General features: G+C 36.8%; 1 protein-coding gene across 2 annotated transcripts in view; it reads left to right on the top strand.

Moving 5' to 3' along the window:
- The first annotated feature begins 423 nt into the window (after positions 1-423).
- Positions 424-20,503, top strand: part of SLC13A1 (solute carrier family 13 member 1) — a 44,372-nt gene continuing 24,292 nt past the window's right edge. Inside the window, exons 1-7 of one of the 2 annotated variants that reach the window (XM_063309558.1) lie at positions 424-578; positions 5,205-5,333; positions 6,297-6,433; positions 16,230-16,417; positions 16,508-16,559; positions 16,651-16,699; positions 17,763-17,923. In XM_063309558.1, the coding sequence (XP_063165628.1) occupies positions 480-578; positions 5,205-5,333; positions 6,297-6,433; positions 16,230-16,417; positions 16,508-16,559; positions 16,651-16,699; positions 17,763-17,923 (815 nt within the window). In that variant the 5' untranslated portion in view covers positions 424-479. Of the gene's footprint in view, positions 579-5,204; positions 5,334-6,296; positions 6,434-16,229; positions 16,418-16,507; positions 16,560-16,650; positions 16,700-17,759; positions 17,924-20,503 lie in introns of both variants that reach the window. The other variant, XM_063309557.1, reaches the window with a different exon arrangement.

Raw genomic sequence — 20,503 nt, 5'->3', positions numbered from 1 at the left:
CATAAATGTGAAGCAATCATTCTAAGCATTTACTTTTTCTATTTACTGCTGTTTTAATCCTAGTTTATGAAGTTAAACAAAATAGGCTTAAAGGATTGCATGTAAAACTTCTGCTTCAGAACAATCACTGTTCAAACTTGGTTAAAGTTTTGAGTGAGGAAGCCTTCTCAGACCCATTCTAGTGTAAAGAAAATATTTATAAAAAGACTATAGTGTGACTAGCAACCATTTTATCTTATAAGAAAAGAACAAATGCCGAGCTTTTATTGGTGAATGTACCTCTTATCTCACATGTTAATGTAAACACTGTAATAATAAAGAACAAGATTTATTTTTAACTTGGCTTGACTGAAGCCTCTGTTGCAATGACTAAAGGTGGCAGTTTAGAGAAATATTAATCAGATACATCTACTTAAAGCTCAATCAAATTCTTTTTTTATTATTTCTCTGCAGAAAGGCTAAATCGCTAACCCAGGGCAATGAAGACGATCAGAGAATTCTTAGTCTACCGCCGGTTCTTTCTCATTATTTTTACTCCCCTTCTGCTGCTTCCATTACCTCTCATCATCGGAACCAAAGTAAGTGTGAACTGTAGAGCTTTTTCAATCACAAACTTGGGGCTGTTTAGATATGCTTGATTGCAGACAGCATGGCCAGCATACTGAGAGCAGAGATTAGGAAAGGTTGACCTGTATATTTATGTTGAAATATTTTACCTGGTTATATCACTGATTTCCAATATTTTATGTCATATTGATCTCAGAATAAAATTCCATACAACAATATTATAAACATGTGATGAAAAGGATTAAGGTTCTTTTTCTGATTTTTCTTGATGTGATTTTGATGGAGAAGCCAGCAATCAAAATGTTTCATATCTTTGGAAATCACAGTTCTTCAAAAAATTCTGGAGACTGTGAATTAGTTTACTGTTCATTTGGTCCTTGTGCTCATCATGGAATATTTGCTAGAATCTAAACAATTACACTAACCATGAGAAAAATGGTAAAATCTATGTAAGAGCAATACCTTTATTAAGCCAACCAAAAGAGCATGTAAGCTTTTGAGTTCTCCAGAATTTGTTGTCAAGCTAAGTGGTAAAATGGTTGAGAAGGGATGGGAAATGGAGGTAGGAAGGGAAAACTAGCTGATATTGACACTGTGTATTGGTTTTACACATCAGCAAAGCATAATTTAGCTTATATCTCTATAGTTTAGCATGTTGGTATCTGTAGCCAATATGATTTATAAACCATGGCTTGTGACTCAGGTTTTAGTAGAAACCCCTCAATTTTGTGGCTTAATAAAGCACGGTTAAAGCAAATCTTGACTTACTGTACTGTGTGAGCCTAGGCACACAGTCACAAAATCTAAAATATGTTTAGCTGCAGATACAGTATGACTAGGAACGGTGGAAGTTTCAAATTACAGCTAAAGCAACAGAGATGAAAAAACTTAAGGGATCCCTTGTTTTGAAAGTATAAAATCCAATAGGAATGTCAGTATTATTACCTTAATAGAATGAAATAAATAAAAAGATGGAAATCATTTATACAATTGCTGTCATGTATTCCAGGGAGATCCCTTAACCTGATCCCGACTTTCCACATTCAGACAAGGTAGCATTTTAATAGTATGACAGAGAAAGACCATATGAACCCTTCTTCCCCAATGCAGGCATTTTCATGAATCTGAATTTGTTAAATTCTAATTTGTAAGATTTGTATTCCACAAAAAAAGTGTCAGGAAGGCCCAATGAGCTACCATGGGGATATGTGCAAGTTTCAAGCTTTCTTTACTGGGCCATGTTTTATTTTCCTTTGAAACAATTGCATTTTCCTTGTGCTTCTCCTACATATCTGTTCTCTAAAGAGTTTTCTCAGCATCCTTTCCCTTTTTTTGATATGCTAAACCGCCTGTCACTTATTCTGATTTCAAAACAAAGTGCCATGTCTGTGGGCAATTGTATGGAGGCTGCTGGCAGATGGAATTCAGCAGGTATTGATTTCTTTTTTTAACGCACCAGATGCTTTCAATATTAATAAATCAATACACTCCAAATTCTGTGTGCATCGGTAGCTGACACATGAGGGCCATAGTACCAGTAGATTGAAATTCAGGTGTACGGCAACTGCATTTTTTAGTCTAGGAATTTAGAAAACAATACAGATGCTGCATATAAATGCAATAGTTTCTGTTAAACATCTTCCTGATGACAGAAGGTTAAACTAATCAGATAACAGCAGTTTGTTAACCAGACAAGCATGACTTTTTATCTGGCAATGTGATTGAGGAACTTGTCAGACGTTAATAATGTTAATGGATGAAATCTTGGTTCCATGAAATTCTACAACAAAACAGCCATTTGATTTTTGAGAAGCTGTCAAATCCCATCCTGGTCAGTGGCTATATGCTATATGCATTTATTGGCTATATGCTTTTGCCCAACTTTTTATGTCTATACATTTTCACAGTACTGCACAGTTCCTTTGACTTCTAAGGGAAGAAAATAAACCTCCCCTAATGCTGATTTCTCACCCCCATCATAATTAGTCATAACAGCAGTTTCAGAGAAGATCTCTTGTTAGATACGTTTTCATGCATCAATATATATTATCAGACACGCAATACTTCAGGCAGTATAGATGCCTATTTGGATATATAGATGGATGTGATGAATACATAGAGCAACTTATTTATTTATTCATTTATTTATTTTCTATCCCACCTTTATTATTTTTATAAAAAACTCAAGGCAGTGAACATACCTAATACTCCTCCCTCCTCCTATTTTCCCCACAACAACAACCTTGTGAGGTGAGTTGGGCTGAGAGAGAGCGACTGGCCCAAAGTCACCCAGCCGGCTTTCATGCCTAAGGCAGAACTAGAATTCACAGTCTCCTGGTTTCTAGCCCGTTGCCTTAGCCACTAGAGAGGAGCCTGTGCTGACATATTAAACTGACATGTGTGAAGCCGAGTCACATCCTATATTTGTGGAAGCTGGTATCATTTATCCCATATACATCCATAATATGGTTGGAGGGGCACACTCTGAGCATGTTAAGTTAGTAAACAATGGAAATATGATACAGTAATATGAATGGTAAAGGTAGCAGTAAAGAATTCTACAATATATTGAGCTGTGGCCTGGGAGCTATCAATCTTACTTTTTCTTAGTTTTTCAGGTTGTATAGATCTATCAAGTTCAGATTGTTTCCCTTGAATTTTTTTTAAGTTTGCAGTAAAATATGCATGCATTTTGATGCCTATTTCTTTAAGCATCCTTATTTTTGTTTGTATTTGTCTCTAACATACATAATATTTGCAAATATTCTTCACCAATATGAGGAATGTTCACATTGTTTTCACAAATTTATGTTTTTGTGAGCAAACTTTTTCATTCAGGTGAGTTAACATTCTAAATGTTTGTGCCATGCAAATTGCAAAAACAGCTATATTTGTGTATTAATTTGAACATGGAAACTTAAATAAGTGTTCATAGATTTACCAGATGTGGGCTGAAAAATTCCAGATGACCATGAGATGTCAGCAAAGAGATATCTAGATAACTTTATTTATTTTACTATCTAGAGGTCATCTAGTTTTTGCAGCTCAAATCTGGTAGCCCTAAATTTGTGTTTGAAAGTTTTCCGTATAAATACATGTGCTCCCCATCTCAGCTTAGGGTTTCCTTATCCATGGGTATTCAGCAGTATTCATTTCTCAGTATGATTTGATACTGGTCTTTCTATAATTTTCTAAAAAGCAGTATTTCATATAATTTACTGTAAGCATGTTAATGTTTGGCACTATTGCTGTGGTTCTTAGTATGTTCATAAGTCACCAGTAATTAAAACTATGTATTAAAATTTCAGATGGCATCTTAATAAATTAATCATTGCTTGGGAAATATGTCCTAAATATGTATGACTAGCCATAAAAGACAGGTAGTCTCCTACCACACCCTCCATAATGGTATATCTATGGTTACATTTTCTTTTTAAAATATAATTCTGTAAAAATGGAAGTGTTATAAAAATGAGATTTTATTACAGCCTTTTAAAAAAATGCATGCAATAAAATAGAGATGAATAAATTTCTCTTGTTTACCATCTTACAGAAATGTAGCTGTGCCTAAGAGATGGATAATATAGTTTCAGGCAGAGAGAAGAAACTATGCTCAATCTGTTATTTAAATGACTAATCTTTCCGGCTAATCTTTCTTCTAGTGTAGCATATGTGCACAATGATAGTTTGAGGCATCCTTCATGTGGTGGGGAAAAAAAGCTGGCTGCAGAGGCTTTAATATGTATAAAATTTGTTTTTGCTTTGGTTTGCTTAAGATTTCTTTACAACTTTAGTGGAAGCTGGTAACAAGTAGCGGCTTCCTGTTTTTAATAACCACCCTGTGACACAATCTGTTGCAGAGGGCTAGGGATGTGGAAAGGCAGACAGAATGCTCCATCATTAAGAGTGGGTCTTAGGGTCCTCTTCACACATATAGCGTATACCCACATGGAGATTGTCCTGTGCATTTACTCCCAGCGACTTTTAGAAGGGCAAATTGAAAAAAACAGGAAGAAACATATTCTCAGCCCCATTTGGAAGACTGTTTTATTCATATCCAGATCACTAATTTTATATGGTAGATCTCAGCCCAGAATGACTTCAGAATTCTGGTGTCCTATGGTATTCATTTTTGTAAGCACAATTTTTGTTTATTTGCTTCAAGGACAAACTTAAGCAAAAGAATATAACTCCATAGAAGCACATCCCCAGAATACATATAATTGAAACCAAAACGAGGACATTTGGCCTACAGATTGAAAGTTGCCGTCAGCACAATATTTTTTTCAATCATTTCAATATAGTTGTCAAGCTAACTGCCTGGATGAGTCCATATCAGTCACCAGGAGTGCAGCTTTTCCATGAAATCACTTTATTTTACTCCCTTTCAATAAGATAATGCAAATGTTCAGTATGTATTCAAATTGTCAGAAGGATGTCGTGTTTGTATGGGTTGCATCGGCTTCTGTTTACTTAAGGATTCATTGAAATGTGCAATTGGACCAGGTGTCTAAACTTTTGCATACAACTGTATATTTAGAATTTCATTTTCTCTCTGGTTCTTTGGATTTTCTCATTTGACTACAGTACTGTCTAATGGAAATCTGATTTGTTTTTAAATTATGTATTTGTTCTAGGAAGCAGAATGTGCATACACGTTGTTTGTGGTCGCTATCTTCTGGCTTACAGAAGCCTTGCCTCTGGCTGTTTCAGCATTAATTCCTGCCTTAATGTTTCCACTGTTTGGAATATTGGCTTCAAAAACGGTATACTCCTTCTGTTCTTTTATTTTCTCTACTGTTACTCCAGCAGTCAATCTATTTGTATTTCAAAGATTGCAATGCATTTACTCTTTTTGATCAGACGTTCTTTTCTACTAGGCCTAACGCTAAAAGGAGGGCTATGAGATCTGAGCTGCAAAAATCCAGATCACCACTGGGGGCAACAAAGATACATAACACTGGTTCTTTGCTGCCATCTACTTGCTATGTGTAGACCCAATTATGTAATCCTACTAAAAGAAATTGAGTTCACTTAGAGCACATCTTGAAGCCATCCTGATTTGCACTTATATCTGGGTTAGAGATGATTGTGAGGCAGTGATTTATGAATGAGACCCAGTCTGGTGCAGTGATTTAAAAACACCAGGCTAAAAACCAGGAAACAGTGAGTTCCAGTCCTACTTCAGGCATGAAGCTGCTGGGTGACCTTGGACCAGTCACTATCTCTCAGCCCAAGGAAGGAGACAAGGGCAAACCACTTCCAAAAATCTTGCCAGGAAAACTGCAGGAACATGGTAGGGTGACTGAATGGGATGCAGTATGATTCTTGCTTGCTTGTGATACTAAAAGATGCACTTTTCATAATATGTGAACTGAGCCATAGAAGGAGGCTGAGATCACTGACTAGACAATCAAGATACTAAGAAGGGGCATTCAGAGAGCCAAGGAAAGTAGGAATGGAAATGACTTCCTACACTCATAATCTACATTTCTCCTACAATTCCCTATTTCTCATTAGCTCAGTTTATTTGTCACTTCTCATACTTCCATCAGATTATGAGGATTGTGGCACTAGCCGGCATCATTTATTTTTTTTCCAAACTGCTTCATATATCTTTGATTTTAAAAGCCCTCTTTTTATTCCAAATGAACCAATGTGTTTTGTGCTTTGAATAGCAAAAATTTAAAAACATGCACTTAGCTAATAAAACAAATTTTGATTTTTAGGTGGCATCTGCTTATTTTAGAGATTTTCATCTGCTATTGACTGGCATAATTTGCCTGGCAACATCAATAGAAAAATGGAATTTGCACAAGCGAATTGCCCTGAGAATGGTGATGCTGGTGGGTGTTAACCCCGCATGGTAGGTAGCACATATAGATATATATATGTATATATAAAAGAAAGTGCTGCTGAAAGCCCATTTGGCTCAGAAATAACTCTGCTTCGCAGGTCAGTTGCCACCTCTTTTCTTGACATTTTGTTGTCCATTAGCATCCATACACTGGAAAGAAATTCAACAGGTGCTGCTTTAGTACCTGCTGGATTTTTTTTTTCAGTGCAACTGTTACAAAAGGACAAGAAACGATGGGGCGAGTTGAGCTGGGAGGTATTGCCTCTTTGCATGCCAGAATTACTGCTCTATTTGGCTGCTAAAGAGATTTGCTAAGACCAGCCTTTTGCTGAGATTTAATTATACGTATCATTGGGGCGAGAAGACGAGTCATACATGAAATGCTTCTGTTATTGACCATAATGGTGCATGGCTTGGAACGAAGCAGCAGATGAACTAGTGAACAAGTCTGACTCATCCTTCTTAATGACTGAGATTAGACAGCCCACGAGATTTTTCATACACTGCAGCACTGTTATTCAATTTATAGTTTAGGTAGTTCTAGCAGCAATTTCAGACTCAGAGGAATATCCTGCCTTTTTCCCAACTTGCTGACTGTTCTTACAAATAAGAAATTAAACCCATGCTGGGCTCTTTTTTATTGCTCTCAAGGAGTCAGATGGCCCCTACCATCTCTTGTCAATCCCATCAGCAAGTCAAAAAAAGAGTTCGTAAGCACAGCAGGCTCCCTGGGTCTGAATTGCCAGCGGCTGCTGTGATGGGAAAGCGGTAAGCTGTCACTTACCTCTTTGATTGCAAATTAGCAATGTTAGCTAAAGCAGTAGTGCTTCCCCTCCTGATGTTTGATGTGGGTGAACAGGAAACCACTGTAAGAGCTGGTGGATGTGCTGATGCATCCCTACCAGCAAACCTAGATACATACAAGCCTTGTAAAAAAGAGGTGGGGCTTCAATTGCACAGTTACAGCAGTCATCTTGATATTATATGTGCACACACAGACACACATGCACGTGGACATTCCTGCTGGACAGCATGGGATGGATCCAGACTTCAGTAAGAGCATCTAGCCATTTGTGGCTATCTAGAAAGCTAAGCAGGGTTAGCCCTGGGTAGTATTGACATGAGAGGTCACTAGGAATAGATACAGAATATAGCATAGACTAAAAATGGAAGATGGGAATGGGAAATCGCTTTTATATTGTTGCCAAGAAAACTCCCTGTCCATGTAGTCCCCAGGAGCTAAGCTAGGAACGGTGCTGTTTTCTCTGTCTTAGAAGATCCCCTGTTATGCCACAGCCTATCCATTGAGCAGGATCTCCAGTGTAGCATGAACATGTTTATGGGGCTGGAAGGAACGCTATAGGGAGGAGAGGTTGGGGAAATCCATTTCCCCTAACCTAGCTATGTGTACCTCAATCTGGATCTAACCCAATGTTTGAAGCGGTATGACTCCTTCCATTACTATAAGGACTAAGAATACAACAGCACAACTTTTATACCTATCTTCTCAGAGGAATTTAAGTTGCAACTCTATATACATTCACATGGGAGTAAGTTCCACTAGCTTCAGTACTTACATTTACTAGCTATGTAAATTACACATTCAGGCTATGATGCTGTAATCAGGTTTCTGAGACCCAAGTAAATGTAATGTTACATGCACAACAACCCTTAATTTCTCTTTACATTAATGTGAAGATACAATGTGAAATATACAGAATACATGTTGAATTTAAGAGTAATTTAGTGGTCTATATTTTTTATTAGACACATTTAGACTTGCCCAGTTACTCCAATGACTAGAATTACAGCTTAAACCCCATGGCTTTATAATTACAAACAAGTCAAAAGTTCAGATAGACAACAGAAAAATAAATAATAAATTTACCTAGAATTTCCTTCTTAATCTGCTTGGAATGTCTTCATATTATTAAAATAAATGTATATGTATATGTATATATATATGCAGAGTAAAACACAGAAGTACTGATGATTTAATGCTGCATCTGGAGCCTCACATGTATCCACATGTCCTCTCCAATCACAACAAGTCACAAAGTTTTAATTTGTTATACTTTTCCATTTAGTTTGGTCTAGGAAGCTATACTAAAGAAATGATAATAAGCTACAACTTGCCATATGCATCCTTCCTTATCATTTGTAATGACTTTTCCCAGAGGGAAGCTAAATAAATTGATCTTTTTGATGCTTATAATATCATTTTTGGATTAAACATATTTGAAATTCCTTGCACTGGAGATGGCGTATTCATCATAACTGACTTGTGCCTTTAAATTGTTCAGTCCTGCAGCCATTCCTCTTCTCAGCCTTGATACCTTTGTGCTTATATGCATTATATTTTATCAAGTCAGCATTTTGATAAAAAAGGTACTTTACAAACTTTTCTGTAAGAGAAATAGAGTATAAATTTGCCTTCAGATGGTATTTAATTTAACTCAATTAAATCAAATTAGTTTGCAAAATAGGTTAGGCAGGGTTTTTTATTATGCAGTGGTGGGATCATTGTCATCAGTGGTAAATTTGTCAATGCAGTCAAAATTGTTGGCAGCAAATTGCTGTTGCAATTTCACAGTGGGGTGTTTAATGGGGAATTATTGCCTTTAGTGGTATTCCTTAATATTATTGAGTAAACTATTGCCAACTTTAACACCAACTTTATTTTTAAGCTAAAGTTTTATTTTAAAAGTTCTTAATAAATGCATATAGGTTAGCCACTAGAAAAATACTCTGTTTACTATTTATTTATTTATCAAATTTGTCACCGCCCATCTCCTCCGACCGGAGGGACTCTGGGCAGTTTACAATATAGAATAAAGATACAATGAAAATTCAAATAAATATACAATAAAATTCTAATAAAATCCCATTAAAACTAAAACAATTTCTTAACTACCCCAGTTAAACTATAGTTTAAGAATGACAGATTCCATGTTTATATATAGCAGAAATGGAGAAAGTGACAGAAAGTATTTATGGAAGAAGTAGAAATTGAAATGTAATGAAAATCACTAATTATGGGTTATTTGAATAATAACTGGGGTTTTATTAGATTAGACAGAATGTTGGTTTTGCTATAATGAGGTTATTTGTTAAGCTATGTTGTTTATACCTTCCTGATTCATTTTTTTGTTTATTAAAAAGCCTGGGTACTGACAGAGTTGCACTTGCTGTAAGCAAATTGCATTTGTACAAACACTGATAAAGCAAAGCCCATGGATACTGCCAACGTTTAGCACTGCTAAGGACCCAATAGGTATAACTATAAACCTGAACTGTTCAAATGCAGTGATTTTAATTGCAAAAATGTCAGCTTTGGAGAGTAATGCATTGTGGATGGTGTGTAGGAGTGTCAGACATAATCATCCTGAATGCTGCTGAAACTGTCAAAGAGTACATATACATTTTTTAAAACAAGCCAGACAGGTCATTTTATCTCTCTCTCTCTCTCAATACAATTTCACAAAAGCAGAAATATTGCTGCCTAGAAATCTCCTTTTCATTTCCTAAGGAATGCTAAAATGTTTGAAGTGATGTTTCTAACACTCTTTACAACTCAGCTCATGGCCCACCTAATTTGTCAAACCTACCCAGCTACCCCAGATAAAGCATTCTCTCCAATCCAGAGCCTCTACAATTTTGTAAAGGGAGATCATGCATGTGGGGTTTTTGTTGGTTTGTTTGTTTCCTGGTGGCTGGTCTTATTATACAGACTTTATGATTCAGAGGAAAAAATACCAAATGTACTGTTTTCAAGAAATTGCTCTTTGTTGTGCTGGTAATCGGTCAGAAATTCAGTGAAGTGTGTTTGTGAGCTGATGTATGTGCTCATGTGTATGTGTGCATAGATTGATAACGAAAAATGATTTAGATACTTCATGAACTGAGTTATTAGGAAAGAAAGGCAGCTGCCTGGCAGGATTTATGGTTAGAGAATTACACGAATGTTTATGCTGTATAGCAGAGAGGAATGACCTTTTGGAGGTCAAGGGCGGTGCAGCACTTTGGAGTTAAAGGATTAATGAGGGCCACAGCGTGGGTGAAGACATATCGGCATATGGGTTTGGAGGACCCTTTGGGGGCTTCTATTTTTTAATTGTGACTCGCCTGTCACAAGCAAAATTGCAAATTTCACCTAGTTCCCATCTCAAAATAGAAAGAAACTGCCTTCAGTTTTCAGCTGAGCTGGAGGGGGCTCTTAGAGCTACAAAAAAGAGGAGTTAGGGGTTGCTTCTGATCCTGAGGAGCACAGTTTCTCCAGCCGTGTTGTATGGGCTCATTAAAATGTTTATTGAAATATGCACAATGTGGAATATGTGTTGAAATTGCCTTTCCCATAAAAGCAATACGTTCCCATGCTTTACATGAGAGAAGCATAGAAATTACCTTATCAGATGGACCACTAGTTCCTCTAGTCCAATGTTTCTCAACCTTGGCAACTTTAAGATGTGTGGACCTCAACTCCCAGAATTCCCCACCCAGCATGGCTGGCTGGGGAATTCTGGGAGTTGAAGTTCACACATCTTAAAGTTGCCAAGGTTGAGAAACACTGCCTAGTCCATACAGTAGTTGTCTATGCTGACTGTCCTTTCAAATATTTTCTTCTATCTATTTCAGTGGAAAAAGCCCAGGGGAATAACTCAGGGAAAAAGAATACTAGTTACACACACACACACACAGACATTTTTACCAGACTTCAAACTAGCAACCTTCTATTTATAAGGTATTAGTGTATAACCTTTGTCCTCTTATAGCGCTACTGGTAAAGCAGCTCTTGATTCACTTGTGGGACATTTTCATGCCTCTCCGAAGGAGGCAATAAACAAAAATGGACAGGAGCACTCTGGAGGACATAAGAAGAAAAACAGTATTTGAAAATTGCATCAGGAAAATGCATCTAGAGATCACATTTGTGATAGGAGGAGCATGAGTACAGAGCCACATTATCCATTCCTGCCCTCCAAAAATGTTGGCCTGTTTGGATGACAAGGCAATCAGGCAGTACAGATAATCCCAGAGTAATAATGTATTTCATGTATTTATATACAGATCATATATCAAATCTTCCATGGTTTCTGCCCATCTGGTTTGATCCAGCAGAGTGGACATACTCCAGATCCCCTTGATTAAACAGTGCCAATTTTTGCAACCCAGGACTCACACCTTCTCTGGGGTGGCACCTGCCCTCTGGAATGAGGTCCCCCCAAGGGATCTATACAGCTCCCATCCTGATGATAATATTTACCCTGCCCTTGTGATGGGGTGGATTAGATTCCTCTGTGATGTTTGCTTCATTATTGGATTGCCATCTTGTGATTATTTTATAATTATTTTTGTACTCATTGTGGTTAATGTTATTGTAGTGTGCTGCCCAGAGTCAGTTGGAGTTGGGCAGCATCCAAATTGAATAGAATTAGATAGATAGATAGATAAATAAATAAATAAATAATTGTCTTGGTTTAACTAGATCTAGACCAAGGAGAGGTCAAAAGCAAAAACTGGGATGCCTCCAGGCCAACATTTATTTTAAGTGACATGAAAGACAAAAACATTCATTTGCATTCTTATATTTACATACTGTATATAATTCAGCCTCATCCACAATTTTTTGCAATAATAGTTATAATCCATGTATTAAATAGTAGGCGTAAGAGGCTGATATTATCCAGAATTTAAGCATGGCCTAATAACTGTTGGTGCCCATACAGTGGAAGAACAAGCAGCTCTATTACTTTATCAGCCACCAGGAGAATAATGCCTCCATTAATTTGAAAGTCACCTGCAGCTCTCAGGAAGCAAATACATTTCTTATTGTTGGAATTTTCACAAAATAATAAGATCCTGAGCTTTGGTATGAAATCAGTAGATAGCAGTTGAGAGTAGTTATATGCTTCCTGCAAAGTCTCTAGTAAATCTTTGGTGGTTGTCTCAGAGATATGAAAAGATAGTTAATCACCTAACAGTGTATGGACAATAATTTGCTATAATTGAAAGCCCATCGTCAACCATTGATTGGTTGTTTAAAATGTGGGATATAGCTCTGTTGTCTCATACAGAAAAAAAACAGGAAAAAAACCTTGAAAGTTGTTTCCAAAAATGCATTTTAATATAATAGATATATTTTATAATTCATAAATAAAATATAATTTACAATGTAACCCAATAATTATTTTACCCTTTCTGTTTGTTTAGGTTTACTTTTGTTTTGCATGCCTACAATAAAAACTGGCTGAGTTTATGTTGGTAAATTAACATATTAGAGAAGTGTCTATGTTAATCTCAAACTGTAAAATCTTCTATGTACCAAACTTTCTATTTATGTAAGGAGTGCCAAATCTTTGTGGATGTGAGGTCCACGCGTACCTTTGAACAGCATGCCAGCGGCTATGCTGTAAAGGGGGTAGGACAAAATATTTTAAAAGTGTATTACTAATTTAATTTAAAATAGTAATCCAATCTCTTTTGAATTAGGGTTTTTACAATTTGTTCTGTTGTTTTAATTGCTTTATTGTGGTTTATTGATGATATACACCACCCTAAGCCTTGTGCCCAGTAGGCTGGAAGAAAGAAAGGAAATAATCCTATTAGTTTTAGTTACTTTTAATAGCACATATATGCCCTATAGTGATCCTTATCCTCTCACATCCAAAGGCAGGTTCAAAGAGTTATATACAGAAGAGGTGGCAAGACAAAGTCTGAGGATTTAATGGTAACAGACTAATGCAATGTCCAGCCCACGCTGGCCTGCATGTTGTGTACTATGGTGTAAGGCTTGCAGTAGGTTTCCCTTAATCTGTAAATTAATACCCCAGTGTAACCATCAGCTGTGGAAAGTTTGGGGAAGAAGATCAATAGAGGTCAGTACTTTTTTGGTATGAAGGTGCTGGTTGAGTCAACTTCGCCAGACTTACAGCTTGAGTCAACTCAACTTTGCCAAATCAATTGCCTAGGATGACTTGGCTATTTTTAACTGTATGGTATGAGATCATTACAGCTGACTTTGCAAAAGAAAAAAGAAAAACAAAGAAAGTGTTGTTGCTGATGCTATATTGTTAGAATGAAATTTGGGGGAGAAAATTGCTTTATTTTACTACAGCGATCCCTTGATGACACCCTCACTGATAATAATAACTGATAGCAATGTAGCGATTTTTCTTCCTTCTTTTTTTTAATAACATGGACATGCAACCATTTTCATAAAATGTTACAAATGCATTAGGGAAAAATGTGAAAGTAATTTTGCATGTTTAAATAAGTCTACCCTTTCTGCATTACTCATTACTACTATTGAAGTACTTTTTATCCTCATAGATTTCAAAGATCTTTACAGTCTTTAACAATTATTTAGGCTAGTGCTGCTTGGTGTGAAGTAAAACATGGTGTTTTTAAACATGGTAATCATTAATTATATTGAAAACAGGGCAATATCACAAATTGAATTTGTCCCAAAATAAGTGCCTTTCATTTTCTCCTGCACTGTGTTATGGGAGCAATTGCACAAAGTTGGTCAAAGTTACCCCAATGAAAAGATCAGTCAATGGCTGCTGTTCTATGTAGGGTATGATTCAATGCAATTCCATTTTAGCACATTGCTGAAAAGTTTTGTGCTAGACTGTATCCTATATCAAACAAAGATACAGTGCTGTCAACAACTGTGCCTTGTGAGTAATTGAACAGGTGTTCCAAGGATGTAATTTCTCAGTTGGAAAAGAAACTTCAGGAGTTGGCAGTAAAAGCTTATTGGAAGGCAATGGCAGACTAACTAGAAGATTTCATACCATTTTTGGAAAATCCATATGGAAATGACTTTGTTGGTCTGGGATGCAAGAAAAAGAGAAGCTAAGGCAGAGACCATAGATACTAGATACCAAGGAGACTTCACAGAAATGAATGGGATCATCCCCTGGGTGTGTGTGTGTGTTAAAAAAAAAGTCGGGGTGGCAGCTATAACTGCACAATCAAAGCCATACTCCTTTTTTTACATTCATGGGGCTTTGATCATGTGGTTGCAGTGACCATCCAACTTTTTTGCCCCATCCCCCATAGACATTCTTGGAATCAGATAATGTACAAAGCAAGATGCCAAAACCAAAAACCTAGACAGAAACATACAGCAGAATCCTGACATTATGATGAAGCAGTTCCCAACTGTACATGTGGAATGACCAGTCTAAATGAAAAACAAAAACAACAAAAAGGATGTTTTAGAGATATTTGGGGCTAAATTACTACTCCTGCCTTGCTTCTAAATAGAAAAGTGAGACCTTTATACAAGCCTGTCTGTTTTGATGCATCTGAACAACAACAAAAAATTGTTAAGAAGTGGCCTAACATAGAAAGTCTAAGGATCTGGAAAGCCAACACTAATTTGAAATATGGAAAATTGCAGTAATTTAAGATGTTTCAATAAGACTTCTTCACCCAGCTGTGCATTTCAAACATCATCAACCCTGATGATGCAGCTCTAACCCAAGTATGTTAAAAAGCATCACTGAAGTCAGTTGGGTACCTGTCAGGTTTCCTATCCAAAGGTAGGATCTCATTTTGTGAATTTCCTATTTTTCAACCTTGCCTTTACCAGAATGTGGACTAGTGGTAGCTCCTTCACATCACAATATAAATTTAGGACATTGTAAATTCATGAACTGTCAGTCTGAATCAATTCTATTCAACTATTCAGTGTGGAAAAATCCACTGAATTTTCAAATTAATTCAGAGTCGCTTTCATTCATTCAATGCAGTGAACACATTTGACCATTCAAATTTGGTGTGTGTATGTGTGTGTGTGTATTCAAAGTTGCTTTGGTTATCTTTTCTCTGAGAAAACTCACATGACTTTAAAATGTCACATGACTTGAATTTATTGGGCAATATATTCTTTTCAGTACTTTTTTTAAAATCTTCTCTTCTTTTTTCCTTGTAAGTGGTGGCATCTCACCACACTTGCTTTCCTCCTCTCCCATGGTTACGTGATTTCATTGAGATCAACAAATGCTGTTAGGGAGAGGATCTGGTCCTAAGTTATTTTGATGATGATGTCTTTTAAAATATATTCTGTTCAATAGAAAAACTTATATTGCGTATGCATGATGTAAAAAGAGTAATTGATTCCATTATTGTGTGAAACTTTCACGTGTAGAACACTTGAGAAAAAACTTCGAAGTTTGAAAACTGAAAATGTTGGCAATTCAGTGTGCACATGTGGGTAGAGGCAACCACAGAATCCAATGTTTTCATCAAAACGATGAAAGGAGCATCGTTCCATCATGGCCCCTTTTGATGTTACACATGTAAAAAGAGATGGAATGATTGTTACAAAGCTGCTTTTGTGATCTGACACATACACACACGCCTGGGGACACTTCTGTAGTACCTCTGGAGGTTCATATCCTGAACTGTATGGGTAAAGGAAGGGCTGCAGCTTAGTGTAAACACTTTGCATGCAAGTCCATGGTTTGTCCTCCTGCAAATCTAGCCATACTTGGGAAAATCCCTGCCTCAACCATCAGAGAACCACTGGCAGTTAGTGTAGATAAAATTGAGGTAGATGAATCTGGGTGAAACACAACGTTCTAATGTCATCTTCTTAGAATCCAATTCTGCTCCAATGGCAAAAGTGCTAAGCCAAGGAGTTCACACTACTGCTATATAGAGAAAGGAATTAGAAACTCTCTAGAAGGCCAGGAGGTGCTAACCCAAATTATTTTTATGGAGTCTTATTATAATTATTTTATATTAAGTTGAGTGTTAATAGCAGACATAGATGGACTTTTCATTGTTATTTCAGGCTCACCCTTGGTTTTATGATCAGCTGTGCATTTTTATCTATGTGGCTTAGCAACACTTCTACTGCTGCTATGGTAATGCCAATTGTAGAGGCAGTGGCTCAGCAAATCATTAGTGCTGAAGCTGAAGTAGATGCTATGGAAATGACTTATGCAAATGGAGCCACTAATCATGCCCTAGAACTTGAAGGTAGGTAGCCTCAACCCATTTTTATTTTACTTGGAAAAAGATTACCTGAGAGAAATTCTTCCTTTAAACTTTTCACTTTTGTTTTCACAGAAAATATCAGTGAGAGTGAAACAGTTGACTGCAAATCCAGTAAAGTTGATGGGTAATATATATATAGAGAGAGCAAAATATTTATATGATTCACTTTTTTTATTATCAGTAAAATAATTACTACAGCAAGTATTTCTTTCCAGATACAGCAATGGTACCACTGACGCTGTGTGTGACATTGAAAATGAAAAGGTATGTCCTGATTACAGTAGCAAATGTGCCACAAATTTCCACTACTTACTATGCACGCTTTAACTTGTTTGATTTGAATTATCTTTTTTTCTTTAAACATATGGAAGCAATTTAATCGATCAGTTTGGAGAGAAGCAGACATTTGGCAATACTTCACTATTAAAATTTGTTTGTTTGTTTGTTTGTTTATTATTATTTATTAAAGAAATTTATAAGGCCACCCAACTCACACACAGTGACTCTGGGTGGCTTACAGAATTAAAAACCATAAAAACGCAATACACACCCCACGGTCGCAGCAAACACATTCATATCAGCCACTTGATTGGCTCTGAAGCAACCTGGGATCCCCAGGCCTGCTGACAAAACCACATCTTCAGGGCCTTCCAGAAAAGGAGCAAGGAGGGGGCCAATCTCATCTCTGGGGGAATGATGTTCTATAGGGAGGGAGCCACCATGGAGAAAGCCTTTTTCCTCAGCCCCACTAGATGTCCTTCCCTAACTGAAGGGACCCACAACATACCCTGCCTCCCTGCATCTTCCATGACTTTTAAAGGAGACAGAGATATTTCCACCACATTTTGGCTATTTCACCTAACTGTTAGTATACTGAGATATGAATTATTGGGCAAATTGTAAAGCATTATTCTGTTGCCTGAAATTGAAGCCTAGTTGCTAACAGTGAAAGCTACTGTATAAGAGACTATACTGTGCAAATAAGACATTTGTGTATCATCGGACCTACACTGTGTTTTATTCCTGGCTAATTTACCACTTTCACAGTTTTCATTGACAATGTTATCAATGTTTAAATGTTATCAGAAGGAAAGCTAGAAACTTAGGGATTGGACTTGATTTTTGCATATTCCTCAGAGATCTTTTTTTTTTCCCCTCCTGGTTGATAGAAGAATTAGGGAAAGTGGAAGAGCTACTTCACTCTGGATCTTCCTAAACTCTGGAGAATTTTCAGAAAAAGATAAAGCATTTTAACTAGAGAAGGTTGGGTATTAATAGACTAATATGAAAATTGTTGATTGTGTTTATTTGTTTTATATTTAAGCAGAATTCAGAACCAAACCAGTCTGAAAGAAAATATCGAAACCATAAAGACCATATGATATGCAAAGTCATGTGCTTGTGTATTGCCTATTCATCCACTATCGGAGGACTGACTACCATCACTGGGACATCAACCAACTTAATATTTGCAGAACAATTCAATACGTAAGAAAAAAGATTAAATTATTTGTTTGCTCCTAAATTTGAATATCATTTTAAACTAGACAACCCATGACCTGTTGGGCCATCGTTTCAGAATTTCCTTACCAGATTCCTCAATGCCTTCAACAATTGCAGAGCTTCTAATGTATTGCCTTCACTGGAAAAGTTCTTAAAAATTCAGGGAGATATTCAGAGATGTATCTGGCATGAAAATAGTCCTTGCCATTCATATTGAACTGTATAGCACAGTCAAACATCAGGGGCTGACCGCAGGAAATGTTTTATGACACTTTGCGTTATGTCATAAAATGTTTTATGATAATTTTTATGTCATAAAATATTTTATAAAGTTTACCAAAATTCAATTCCAAGGGAGTCATGGGTCACAGATTTTGGATGCATTCTGTAAGTTAGCCCCTTTGAGGTACCTTGGTTCAAAAATTGTTGCCCTATGATACACTGTTTTGCCCAGTTAAAGGTTACACACAGACAAACAGAGTTTTAGTAGTATATAGATTCCTCCCTTCTTTCCCCTTAAGCTGATTTGTGTTGTGTCAGTGCAGTGCAGTGCTTTCCCTTCCTCATAATTCAATCTTTCTCCATTTGGATGTCAGTGCTAATGAGAGCTCCTACATCATAAAGCCCTTTTTCTTTTGGGAAGAAGTAAGCAAAGGGTTTTCTTCACTGATGTTTCCCTGCTAAACAAACAGAAGGCTTGAGCCTTGTATTCAGATCTGGAGCTGTTCACTGGCCCAAAGCAGTTTTTATTGGAAAATGCCCTTTCTTAATCCTTCTCCTTCTTTGCATCCCTAGTTATAGTTATTATAGTTAGCTAGCTCGAAAGACCATCCTATCAGATCATACACATCCCCAAAAGAACATTTAAGGAATTTGCATTACCCTGCTCTTGAAAGTTACCTGCTCATATCACATCATCTCTTTTTTTTTTTACCAATTATGGTAAAATTAATTAATGATTATATGAACCACAGTCATTATCCATGTATTTCTAAGTACTCAAGGCAAGACCTTCATATCACACTGAGAGCACACCTGCTTAATTTTCTCCTTTTGAAATTATAGCTCTTAAAAGTTTTAACTGCTTAGATTACACTCTGTCCAAATAGGAGGTTAAAATATTGCCACCAGGACTAGCAGCCATAGACAGCCTTATCCCCTGTGAATAGAGGATTTTATGACATTCATAAAAACACAGTGTAATAGATGCAGAGGGTATTACGCAGATCAGAATGACAGAATAATAAATCTGTAATCATGGCTGAAATAATTATTTGGCAAATTGGCTACCATTCCTTCCCCCCTCCTCCCCATTTTTATTAATCCCTTTGAAAGTACTGGAGCTGTTTCAAAAGTATTTCCTAAATGATGTTGGCCTCATGAAATGTTACTCCCAGGTAAAGCTATATGATGCATAATTTGACAATATATATGTGGGAACTGCAATTTTTTTCCTCGATACTGATAACAATCATAGTTATCAATGAACATTCTGCCAGTTTCACTCTACATCCCAAAGATTTGTAATCTGCTAAAATGATTTCCAATCACCAGGAATATTGTCTGTCTGCCACTTGTAATTTGTTCAAAGTTGCATCACTGCAAACTGAATTTTACACAGAAGAATATATCGTAGTTACTTCAAAGCAATAAAAGAAAAGCACACATATAATCAAATAAACCAAGACACATAAACATTTTAAAATCTTGTTGAATACAAAGCAAGGGAATAATAACTGTACCAAAGCAAAATCCATATCTCCTTTAATTCCTTGTGTGAGTCTGTCTTGATCCACTAGGAATGGCATGTGCATGTTCCATTAGAATTAATTCCCAACAAACATAGGATGTGGGTTGTGTAGGGTACCTAGGAATGGCTGCAAAGGTCTATTAACATATGACATATCATTATGACATTGGCTTAGTGGGAGCTCTGGGATAATTTTTACAGCAACTTGCAATACTACAGTACTATGTTCATTGGAGTCATATTCTTGATCATATTAATTGGATATTAATTGGCTACTGGATAACTGGATGCTTTTTCTGGCCTGGTTTTCTTAAATGATTTGTTCCTTTGCTAAGGATAGAAGGCAAGTCACCCAATGTGTAAAACTTGTCATTCCAAATGTTCCTAATAGCTAAAAAGCATTTAATAAGCAATTTCTGAAAATGATTAGAAAAGGAAGTATGTGAACCCACTGTCCGTAAAGGTGCCAACCATGTCTGAGCGAAGATAGCTTCCCTCGTCTCCCAGAACTCTAAACCCGCCAGAGACTGCTGTCTTGCAGTCTCCTCATGAGGAGCAACTGTCTGGAGCACTTGTGGGCAATCTCAAGTCCTGTCCTTGTCTGGAGAGGACTTATGAAGAGTCAGTCTACTCGCCAGCTCTTCATTTAACCACGGTTGGCAGCTCCATTTTTAGCGGAGCCATCTTCGGTTCGCTGTTTCTTCCCCAGAACTCCCATGGATATATAATTTCTTTTTCAAATATTCCTTTTGCCTGTTTTCTTCCCTTTGGCTCTGTAGTAACTTTGACTCCACATTTGCCTTGTTGAAGGCAAG

The sequence above is a fragment of the Candoia aspera genome, chromosome 7 (assembly GCF_035149785.1).
Source record: "Candoia aspera isolate rCanAsp1 chromosome 7, rCanAsp1.hap2, whole genome shotgun sequence".
In the NCBI taxonomy this organism is placed as follows: Eukaryota; Metazoa; Chordata; class Lepidosauria; order Squamata; family Boidae; genus Candoia; species Candoia aspera.
This window is presented reverse-complemented; position numbering and strand designations above follow the sequence as displayed.